At 38.3% G+C, this 11890-nt stretch overlaps 1 protein-coding gene across 1 annotated transcript; it reads left to right on the top strand.

The window, feature by feature from the left end:
* Nucleotides 1–10989: 10989 nt before the first annotated feature.
* Nucleotides 10990–11591, top strand: LOC117925959 (putative ATP synthase protein YMF19). The gene has a single exon (XM_034845057.1). It carries the CDS (start codon nucleotides 11187–11189, stop codon nucleotides 11589–11591), a length of 405 nt encoding a protein of 134 aa, XP_034700948.1. The 5' UTR covers nucleotides 10990–11186.
* Nucleotides 11592–11890: the final 299 nt, after the last annotated feature.

Here is an 11890-nt window from a genome sequence, read left to right as displayed (position 1 = left end):
GATACATTTGTACAACACCGGTTAGAGAATTGACAATATGTTAATTCTCTAATGTGAGGAAATGAACCAAATGACCGGAGCTCTATTTTTGCATAAGGAACCTCCCCTGTGAACCCAAACCTCCAAGGAATGTTTTTTTTCATAAGTAATTTCCATTACTTTCTTTTTAGTTAGCTTGAAACAAAACCTCATTTAACCAAAGTTTGTGTTTTATTTCTTAAGCTAACCTTGAAATGAAAAAGCACCAATTTAACTTTGAATTGGTATCATTTGTGAGTTGAAAACCCTTCCCAGAGAACGATCCTAGAGCCACTATGCTATATTAGCTAAAGCTATCCTAATGCATGGTGATATAGGTTATAAATTTTGTTGATTACTCTCTCAATCAAAGAGCACCAGCTGGACATGAATCAGCTGAGACACCAATTGGGAACGAATCAACAAGGTATAATAATAGTTTGTGACCTTTATATAATGCATTTTGTATATGTAATGTGCATTAACAAAAAAATTGTTAATGATGTAGGTGAAATTATTTGTTGACGGCCAAGGAGAATTTGGAAGTGCACTCACGAAGAAAGCAATAAATCAATCTCTTCCAGGTACTCAATACATTTATGTCTATTACGAATAAGAAATTATCATCATTTTTTGTTAAATATATCATAGTGATTAATAAGTATGCATTTTCTTTATTATGGCTGAATGGTGGAACAACTATGACAACGAAGGTCCACATCTACAAAAGATTGCTGTTAAAATTTTAAGCCAAACTTGTTCTTCATTAGGTTGTGAAAGAAATTGGAGCACATGGTCATTGATTCACACAAAGTTGCACAACCGTTTGACAATGAAAAAGTTGCATAAGTTAGTTTGTGTGCACTACAATATGCGACTTCGAGTTAAGAATTTGATGCAAGAGCGAAGCAATGAAGATTTATACAATCCAATTGATCTGAATCATATCTTTAATGATGATGATATATTAGATGAGTGGATACAAGAAGGAGAGGAGCCTATTTTATCATCTGATAATTTGGATTGGTTGAATAAAGGTCTTCCCACTAATGAAGAAGGTAGAGAAAGAGATGTTGATTGTTGTCGTAAAGGTAAGGCTTCTAGAACAATTTCTTCAAGTTCTAGTAGTGATGATGGTGACAATAGGGGCAGTAGGTGGGGTGGTGGCACTAGTGGGGGCAATAGAGGAGTTGGTGGCACTAGTGAGGGTACTGGAGGAGGTGGTAGCACTGGGGGCGGTTATGTTAGTCAAGTAGATCCTGGCATGTCATGGGCATAAGGAGGTGAAAATTACTATGCCACACAAGATACAGATCATGGATATCGACTAGGGATATGGGAACAACGAAAGCATTTGGAAAGACTAACTACATTTCCCAACGATGATGATTATTCTAGTGGGCATGATTATCATAGATCAAATCATCACCGTATTGATGAGCACTTACAAAATTTAGGTATAGGATCAAGGCCATATTTCAGAGGGGTAGATGATAGATCATATCACAACTTTAGAGACCGTGATAGCTCTTCCAGTACTTTTAGTAGAAATGATTTTAATCATTTTCCAATGATGCATCCAGAAGGATATTCAAATAACATGAGCTTGTGACTCATATGGATATGATCAATCTTCTAGTAGCAATAGCATTGCTTATCGAGGTTTTGGATACTATCAAGCTGGTGTTGATCTCGAACAGCCTTCGAAACCATATTTTCTTGATTATGGATCATCAAGCCAATCATCTCACCCAACATATTCGAGTTATGAAACAACTCTTTCAATCATATCCTCACTATGGGAATTGCCACCCCAATTTGTATGCTAGTCGTAGGACTGATGATGATGATTTTGAACCCCCTCGTCATTCAACATGGAATTGATTGTTGTATTGTATGTGTTGTTAGTAAAACTGTTATTATATTTGAAATAAAATAACTTTCTTTTATTAGCATTATCATAAATAACTTTGAGCAGATACTTTTATAACTATTTAAATAATGTTAAATGTGAGACAATTTTATTTTATTAATTTTTTGAGCTTATTTAATTGAATATATTTTTCTGATGATTTACATAATATTTTTATATTTTTTTGAATTTTCTAATTAGCTTATTTTACGTATCACCTGATACCAAACCGATACACAGAGACTGATATGCCTCGGGACCCTCCGAGTCAGTGACCACTACCGCAACTTTGAACCATGGTATTAGTTCAATTCCTCTTTAAATCTATTTTCCATACATCTTAATTAACCTCTAAGTACTTGCATACTCGGATTATGCAGTTGATAAAGCCTAAAGTTGATGGCTGTTAACACCGGTGAAAAGGACGGGAAAATTTGTAGCTTTGAAAAGTTAACTCATTCTCTTAACTACATTTGTGCTCAAGTGGCAGATTACTAGTCTTAATTATAATAATGAGAGAAACAGGGGAACAGAGGAGAGTGAATATGCCACACTGAGCTTCTTATTAAAATAGCATATATAAATAAAAAAGATTGTAACATATTGGAAACGTATTCCTAAAGATAAGTGTACAATTGTAACTTAAAATACAAATTCAAAAATTAAACAAACTAAAGCAGTTACAAAAATTTATGAGAAGGAATCGGGAGACATCTCTAATATGCCCCCTCAAGATTGGGGTCGTGTGACGAGACCAATCTTGGATTTAAGTGAAAGAAACCGAGACTTAGGAAGAGGTTTGGTAAGGGCATCAGCAAGTTGGTCATCACTTGAAACATGAGAAACACGTAAAGTGCCATTTTGAATTTGGTCATGAATAAAATGAAAATCAATGGCAACATGCTTCATCCTAGAGTGAAAAACTGGGTTTGAGCATAAGTTGGTTGCCCTAATATTGTCACAATAAATCACAGGGGATTGAGGGAGAACAACACCGAGTTCTGTCAAGAGATAACTGACCCAGTTAAGCTCTGCAGTTGTGGCAGCTACCGACCTATATTTAGCCTCAGTGGAAGATCTAGCAACTGTTTTTTACTTCTTGGAACTTCATGAGATAGGATTACGACCAATGTAAACAACATAGGCACTAGTAGATGTGAAATCATTCTTGTTTCTAGCTCAGTCAGAATCAGAAAAGGCATGTAGAGAGAGCGGGCCTGCATCAGCAAAGGCATGTAAAGAGAAGGGGGAGTCATGGTAAAGCTAAATGCCATCATTAGAGGAACCACATAGATAGCGCAGAAGACATTTCACAAGGATCCAATGTTCTGTAGTCGGCTGATGCATGTATTGAGAAAGCTTGTTAACAACAAAGGCAATGTCTGGTCATGTGATCAATAAGTATTGTAAGCTGACAATAATTGTTCTATACTCTATGAGATCCTTGAGAGAAGAATCGGAATGCAATGTAATGGAAGGACTGGTAGGTAATGGAGTATGTACTGGTTTAGTATCCATCATTTTTGTGCGAGTAAGAAGATCAACAATGTAACGTCGTTGAGAAAGGAGTATACCATGATCATTTGGAATAACTTCCACACCAAGAAAATATGATAAATGCCCCAAATCTTGTAGAGAAAATTGGTGAGCAAGCAGCTGCATAAACTTGTGAACCATAGTATCATCATTACCAGTAAGAATGATGTCATCCACATAAACCAGAAGATAGAGAAGGTTAACACCAGTGTTTAGAACAAAAAGAGATGTATCGGCATGAGAATTATGAAAACTCGAAGCAATAAGGAATTTGCGAAGCTTGTGGTACCATGCTCGTGGAGCTTTTTTAAGCCCATAAATTGCTTTTCGAAGCTTGCAAACATGAGTTGGATTATCTAAATCAACAAAACCTAGAGGTTGAGACATATAAACAGCTTCAGAGAGATGACCTTGCAAAAAGGCATTGTTTACATCCAATTGTCGTAGAGACCAACCACGACTCACAGCAAGGCTAAGAACTAAAGGACTGTAGTAGGCTTCACCATAGGACTGAAAGTGTCATGATAGTCAATTCCTGGTCGCTGATGAAAGCCTTTCACAACCAAGCATGCTTTGTGCCTATCAACAGAACCATCAGAGTGACGTTTAGTTCGAAAAATCCACTTACATCCAACTATATTGTGACTAGAATCTGATGGGACAAGCTCCCATGTCCCATTTCGAACAAGAGCATCATATTCTTTAGACTTGGCCCAATGCCATTTTGGATCTTTGAGAGCTTGGGTCACAGTGGTTGGTTCTACATCACAAAGGTGAGAGGGTTATGTAGAGAGATTAAGTTTCTGGATTGGTTTTCGAATGTTGTTTTTTGCTCTAGTGGTCATTGAATGTATGGGTGGTGGCTGTGAAGTTGTGTTATGGACAAGGATAGATGTGTTTGGTTGGGTGTTAGGTGAAAGCATGGAGGTAGTTGGTTGGATTTCAGGTGAAGGCAGAGAGATGGTTGGTTGAAGAGTAGACTCATGTGATATGTGTGGAGTTGTGTTGGTAGCAGGGAATGAAGCATCACATGAGGGTTCTCCTTGAGGTTGAACTGCAAATGGTGTGTTGAATGTCTCGGTGGAAGCCTAGTTGGATGGAACTATGATGATAGGAGAAATCCATGTGGAGACAGTGTCGGGTTGTGGACAAGCAGATGGCATGGATAAAGTAAGAGAGGGGAAGACAAACTCAACAAATTTAACATGATGAGAGACATACATTTTAGATGTGGGAGAATGATAGCACAGATAAGCACTTTGAGTAAGAGAATAGTCGAGAAAAATACAAGGCTTGGAACGAGACTCAAGTTTGTGAGATGAATAAGAACATAACCATGGGTAGCACAAACAACTGAAAATCCTAAGTTTAGAGTAGTTTGGGGGAGAGCCAAAAATGTTTTCATAAGGAGATGATAGATTTAGTGTGGGAATGGGCAAACGATTTATTAGGTAAACAGCAGTGGCAAAAGCATGAGTCCAAAACGTTAAAGGAAGTGATGCATGAGAGAGGAGAGTGAGACCTGTTTCGACAATGTGATGATGACGCCTTTCAGAGTACCCATTGTGTTCAAGAGTGTGTGGTGGAGTAGTAAGGTGAGTGATCCTATGAGTAGCAAGAAAAGTTCGAAGAGCCAATGATTACTACCAAAAAGTGCTATTTTGAAGACCTAATTATAATGGTTTTAAGCACCTTTGTGTAGTAATCATATTCATTTAACCCAATTAATTCATTAACGTCCTTAGTAATTGGTTTTAACCATTTTGTGGCAAGTTTACATGTTTTTATCAGCTTATGAATCAATTAAAGCATGCCAAATGATGGAGGAGCTACTTGGACAAGTTAAAGCAAGGATTTTGGAAGTTTACAGGCTTGAATTTCAAGTGGAAACACGAGCACAAACAAGAACAATGGAGAAGAGGAAAATAGAGGACAGCAGCTGCAGTATTCTTTCGCACTTTTGGGGCACTTCCCGAAGTCCATTTTCTACATACTATATACCATTTCAAAGCTCAGGAAGTCAAGAATCCAACGCTTCAAACCATGTACAATTTGGAGCTGAAATGAGGAAGATATGGCCTTCGGAAGACAACTGCATCAAACCTTGCGAAAATTTCGCAAGGTGAATTTCTCCTTGCGAAATTTCGCAAGGGGATTTTCCTCATGGTGCGAAATTTTGCCATTTTGCAACATTGCGAAATTTCGCAAGGAGAAATTCACCTTGCGAAAATGCCAAATTTCCTCTGTTTCTCCACGCACGCACCACCGACTTCCCATATATTTTTAGCTTGATATTTTCTCGTGTAAATTCCTTTTGTAACCTTGTATTCAGCTGACATAAGGCTTTATCTTGTAATTTTGCTATATATAGAGGTGCACAATGCCTCCAGGAGGATATAGATGATTGGGGGGATCGATCCTCTGTACATTAACTTAGAAATATATAAAGCTCTGTTTTTCTCTCTTCTCCTGTTCTTCCCCATTTCTATTTTCTTAGAAGCCAAACAGCCTCTGAGGACTTTTCCTCAGAGGATGGTTGGCTAAAACCTTTAAGTTTCTCAAAGTATGGATGTTATGTGATGGCTTGGATGCAATCCCATGGAAATTTCTCGCACCTGGAAGGTAAGGTAGTCATTTTTCATTAATGGTTCATTAATGCAAAGTTTGGTTTTTAATTCCTTTGGACAACTTCCAACGGCCAATACTTGATAAGCTTTTGGATTTCTATCCATTAGTTATCTCCTACGAGCTATTGGAAGGTGAGGTTTTCAATTCCAAGTTTTGCATTAATCCGTTAGAACCAATTTCAATGGCCATTGAAAGGTGAGTTTATCACCTGGAATGACTTTGAGTTGCCAATATTTGGTAAACTTTTGGCTTTAGACCATTAGTTATCTCTTACGAGCCATTCAAAGGAAGTCTAAGGTGAATAACCATTGATGAAATTCACTACCATCTGTTTTGTCATTTTAAAGGATTAAAACTTGATTTGCTAAATCCATACCGGTTCGGGAAGCAAGCATCACCATAGTTGCAACCCCAACGCGAGGAGCCTATCCTGAGATTTCCAATTTGCATAAGAGCCAGAGCATAGCTATCCTATCTTTGAGAAACTTGTTTTTACACCCTTTCATTTTAATCTTTAATGTTAGCTTAGATTAGTTTAAATCTTTCTAAAACATTTTCATCTTCTTTTAAAGCTAACATCCATAAGAAAATCACCTATTTTCCTAATTTGAATATCACTTGTGTTTGCGAAAACCCTTCCCAGTGAACGATCCTAAAACCACTATGCTATAGTAGCTTGGCTACTTTAGTAATAGTATTTAAGGTATAAATTTTGTTGATACGCCTTTAAAGCTAAGCTACCATGAGTCGCATCAGCCAAGTATTCACCACCATTATCGAAATAAAATGTATGAATTTTCTTTTGAAAGTGTGTTTCCATAATGGCTTTAAATATGATAAACACGTCTTTAACTTCAGATTTATGTTGAAGGGGATAAAACCAAATGTATTTAGTGAAGTGATCAACAAATATGACATAATATTTAAAACCGTTATGGGAGATAACAGGGGAAGTCCACACATCAGAGAAAATAATTTCAAGTGGTTGAGAGGAGACAACAGTAGATGTAGAGAAAGGTGATTTATGGCTTTTATTGTAGTGATAAGCATTACACAAAAAATTAGAGATAAGAGAGGAAGACAAGTCTAATTGATAATGCGAACAATGTGTTTTAAAATGGGAAAAGCAGGATGGCCTAATCTATGATGCCACTTAGAGGAAGAAGTTTTGACACTAGAAAAGACTACTAATGGAGCTGTTGGGGAAAAGGAAATCGGCCATTCATACACCCCATCCTTCGTGTGACCCTTCAAAAGGATTGGCCCCGTGAGAAGTTTCTTCACATGAAAAGAGGATGGTAAGAATTCAATAGAGACATTGTTAGATGTACAAAATTAAGAAATGGAAATTAGATTCTTTCTCATGTTGGGGACACACAAAACATTGTCTAATTTAAATGATGTGTTATTAGTGGTAAAAGATGTAGAACCAATGTGAGTTATAGGAAGACTTGATCCATCGCCAATCATAATGTCATCAGAACCAGTGTAAGGTGTGTAGAGAGATAGATTACTCAGGTCGGCAGTGACATGATGAGAAACGCCACTATCCAGTAGCCATTGCGGAGTGGTGGGAGTAGTGTTGTGATTACTACTCAAAAGTTACTCTTTTATAGCTTGAAACTAACTATTTTAAACACTTTTGAGTAGTAGTTAATACCTTTTAACTCAATTGGCACATTAAGGAACCTAGCAAGGGTTACTAATCAATTTTTGGCAAGTTTTGATGTTTTTGGTAGCTTCTTTATCATTGAAACAAGCCAAGAAGAGAAAGAATTTTGTGAAATCCATGGCAATGCAAGTTAAAGCTCAAATACATGAAGAATCCAAGCTTTGGAGCACTTTCATAGCCCTTTGCCAAGCCAATTAGAGATGTAAGGAAGAAAACAAGAAGAAGAAATCCAACAACCAACATTTTCGCATGGCTATGTGAAAATTTCGCATAGCATGCAAAAATTTAGAGAAGGAGCAGCTGTAGGACTAAGTGAAGGACAAATTTCGCACACTATGCGAAATTTTGCATGGTATGCGAAATCTTCCTGTGCACTGACTTTGTTAGACTTTTATCTCCAGATATTTTATGTAATTTCCTATTTTCTCCTTGTAATCAACCTAGATATTTTCTTTTATATCTTTTTATATCTCTTTGTATAATCTTTGCAATGGGAGACCTTGAAAACAGACAACACTTGTTAATTCCCGTAGGAAGAAATATACAGAGCCTTTGCTCTGCCTCATTTTTTTGTTTTCACTTTTCTTTCTAGCCAAATAGCCTCTAAGGATGATTTCTCAGGGGATGAGTGGCTAGGTTTTACATTTCTTGGAGTGATGGAAGCTAGGTAAAAGACCTGAATGCAAAGGTGGGAGTTTTTCTTGCTTTAAATGAAAATAGTTGTTAATCATTAATGGTTTTTATTTCAAGGTTTAGCTTTAAATCCCTTAAAATCACCTTGAATGGCCAATACTTGGTAAGCTTTTCGGATTCTATGGATGCTTATTGCTAGATCCATGGATGTCCATTAGTTATCATTTACGAGCCATTGGAAGGTAGTTCAAGGTGAGGGTCTTTAGTGTTTGAAGCCATTAATGGGAAGCAATTACCATTTTTCATGAACCCTTTGGATCAAATCTTAAATGCTAAATACAAAATTGGTTCGGGAGATAACCATCCTTTATGTTATTGTCCCCAACGCGAGGAGAAGATCCGGAATCTCCCCTTTTGCCTAAGGAACCCGATCTTAGTGACCTAAAGTTCCAAGAGACATTCTCTTTGTAGTTAAATTCAATTACTATTTTTTGCTTAACTTAAAATCGACTTCTTCAACCACAATTCTTTTTTCTTTCGATACTAACTTTCATAATGAAAAACACCATTTTATTACCTTCACTAAAGTCAACTGTACGATGAAAACCCATCCCTATGGACGATCCTAGAGCCAATATACTATAGTAGCCATGCTACCCTAGTGTAAGGTGTTTTAGGTTTTATAAATTTTGTTGATAACACTCGTCTGGCGCAAAAATCAAATGGCACCGTTGCCGGGGACGAATCATGTTGGTTGCAAAATGAGCTCGAGGTTTCCATGATGTCAGCGTGTTGTTCACTGGTGCAACTAGAGTTGTATTGGGTTGATTTGGCACCAAGCAAAAAGAAGGACATCTCTTGCCAGTGTGTCCCTATATTCCACATATCTGGCAATAACCAAGATAAGGTCAAGAAGGAGGTCGTTGGCTGTGAGAAGAGTTTTGTCCAGCGTTAGGAAACGCGAGGGAGCGATTGTTGGTATTAGGTGAGGGATGCCAATCTGTTATGTTGTTACCAGAGTGTGTTGATGGACGCCAATTATTGTTGGTATTACCAGAGTTGAAAGATGGATGCCAACTTGTAGTGTTACAATTTGCAGGATTTGCTGAGGCTAGAAAATGAGAGGGTTCAGATTTTGTACCTTAAAGAGATGCTTCAAAATTTAGAAGCTTTTCGTGGAGCTCATCGAACATGATCATGGTATCGTGGGCTTAAACTACACGTATAAGCTCTTTATAGTCATCCCCAAGACCATCAAGAATTTTGTCTGTGAGGTCATCTTCATTCATTAGTGCCTCAAGAATAGCAAGTTCATCAGCCCGACACTTCACCAATTGAAGAAACTCTGTAATAGTTTGAGACCCCTTGGTTAGATTTTTAATTTGATTCTTTACCTGCTTGATGCGCCCTCGAGATGGCTTGGCATATGTGTTTTCCAGGATCAACCAAGCTTCTGCTAATGTTTTGGCTCTAGCAATGAATGGGATAATTATGGGAGAAAGAGATCCAACTAAAGCATTAAGGATCAGTTGGTCTTGTCTAATCTAGGTATTGTGAGTAAGATTTGGTACAGTGGTGTTGTTTTGAGTGATAGTGGAGGGTGGACAAGGTTTGGATCCATCTATATATCCTAAGAGGTCAAAGCCGACAAAATTGTGGAATTGAAGTTTCTAGGAGATGTAATTGGTTGTGGTGAGTTTGAGTGGGGCTTGGGCAGAGATATTGATGGATATAAAAGATGTGTTTGGTTCATTTGTGTTTTGAATAATAGGTGGAGAGTTAGAATTATTGGTTGTTGTCATGATACTGGTGGCTGAAGAAGAGAGTAGCAGCAATTAAATGCTCTAATACCATATAATAATGAGAGAAACAGAGAAACAGAGGAGAGTGAATATGCCACACTGAGCTTCTTTTAAAAATAGTAGATATAAATAGTGGCCTACTTGAAAGAAAGGGCGGGCACTCTCGTGTTTCAACCCCACTATACTATTCATAGTTGTGGGGCACTGTGTACTTACAGACTCTACGATAAGCAAGTGAATGGGGCCGGTGCGTGGCGAACGGAACGGTTCATCAATCCCTGATCTTCGACCACCCTCAACCCCCTAAATCGGAAGAGGGGTACTTTACAAATAGGGGGTAATTGCTTCGCACCTGACTGTAATAACCCTCTCGATACCTTATTGGAGCTTTGTAACTAGTGGCCGGTTTCCCGTCGCTAGAGCGTTTTCCCAGTGCGCGGAGCCCCAACGAGGAAGGTGTTAGTGGTTTATCATTGGGTCAATAATGCTAATCCCTCTTTTTGTGCTACTCCTACTCCTAGGGCGGGAAGAAGATAAGAAAACGCGAAGCGTTCTTGATCTACGACCAACCTGTTGCTTCTAAAGGCTGCCCTCTCTCGGCTGGATGTTGGTCCAGCCTACTACGAGGATCCCGTATCCAGCAACCCAACCTAGTAAAAGGTTTTGGCTTGCCCCTTGTATAGGTTTCTTAACGCCCTTATTATTAGAGAAAGGGTGGTCGGAACGAGAAGGCTGATCTATGATCTTAGTGGGCTCCGAGAGGCTGGTGCGCAGGAGCGCACTTCCCCAGAACCGGGGGGGGTGATAGGAAAGGGGGATCAAAATGTCCCATATTTTAAGTGAGGGCTTTCCGGACCTTCGGAACCTCCCTTTTTTTCCATGCTTTCCGTTGGTCAACAACCACAACTCACTATAGTTCTTCACTACTCGTACAGGCTTGACGGAGTTAAGCTGTCTGGAGGGAATCATTTTTTCTCAATCAAGAATGCCTCAACTGGATAAATTCACTTATTTCACACAATTCTTCTGGTCATGCCTTTTCCTCTTTACTTTCTATATTCCCATATGCAATGATGGAGATGGAGTACTTGGGATCAGCAGAATTCTAAAACTACGGAACCAACTGGTTTCACACCGGGGGAACAACATCCGGAGCAACGACCCCAACAGTTTGGAAGATATCTTGAGAAAAGGTTTTAGCACCGGTGTATCCTATATGTACTCTAGTTTATTCGAAGTATCCCAATGGTGTAACGCCGTCGACTTATTGGGAAAAAGGAGTCAAATAACTTTGATCTCTTGTTTCGGAGAAATAAGTGGCTCACGAGGAATGGAAAGAAACATATTCTATTTGATCTCGAAGTCCTCATATAGTAACAAAAGATTGTAACAGATTGGAAACGTATTCCTAAAGATAAGTGTACAACTATAACTTAAAATACAAATTTAAAAATTAAACAAACTAAAGCAGTTACAACAATTTATGAGAAGGAATCGAGAGACATCTCTAATGCTAATTTTCCTTAGAATGCTCCTAGCTTTAGGAAGAAGACATGAATTATGGCATCAATGTGGGCATATGTCCTCCTTTACAGTAAATCTAGAGTGTCGGCTAAAACTTGGGACTAATAATTTGGTGCTTTCACTAGGGAACCCCCTGCAGTAACATTAGCTAAGTCTTTCTCTCAT

The sequence above is a fragment of the Vitis riparia genome, chromosome 12, assembly GCF_004353265.1.
Source record: "Vitis riparia cultivar Riparia Gloire de Montpellier isolate 1030 chromosome 12, EGFV_Vit.rip_1.0, whole genome shotgun sequence".
NCBI classification, from domain to species: domain Eukaryota; kingdom Viridiplantae; phylum Streptophyta; class Magnoliopsida; order Vitales; family Vitaceae; genus Vitis; species Vitis riparia.
The sequence above is the reverse complement of the archived record's forward strand: the minus strand, read 5'-3'. Positions and strand labels throughout refer to the sequence as shown.

Bases quoted from the DNA above. Each gene is read 5' to 3' on its own strand.
- LOC117925959 (XM_034845057.1), top strand. From the start codon at position 11,187: ATGCCTCAACTGGATAAATTCACTTATTTCACACAATTCTTCTGGTCA.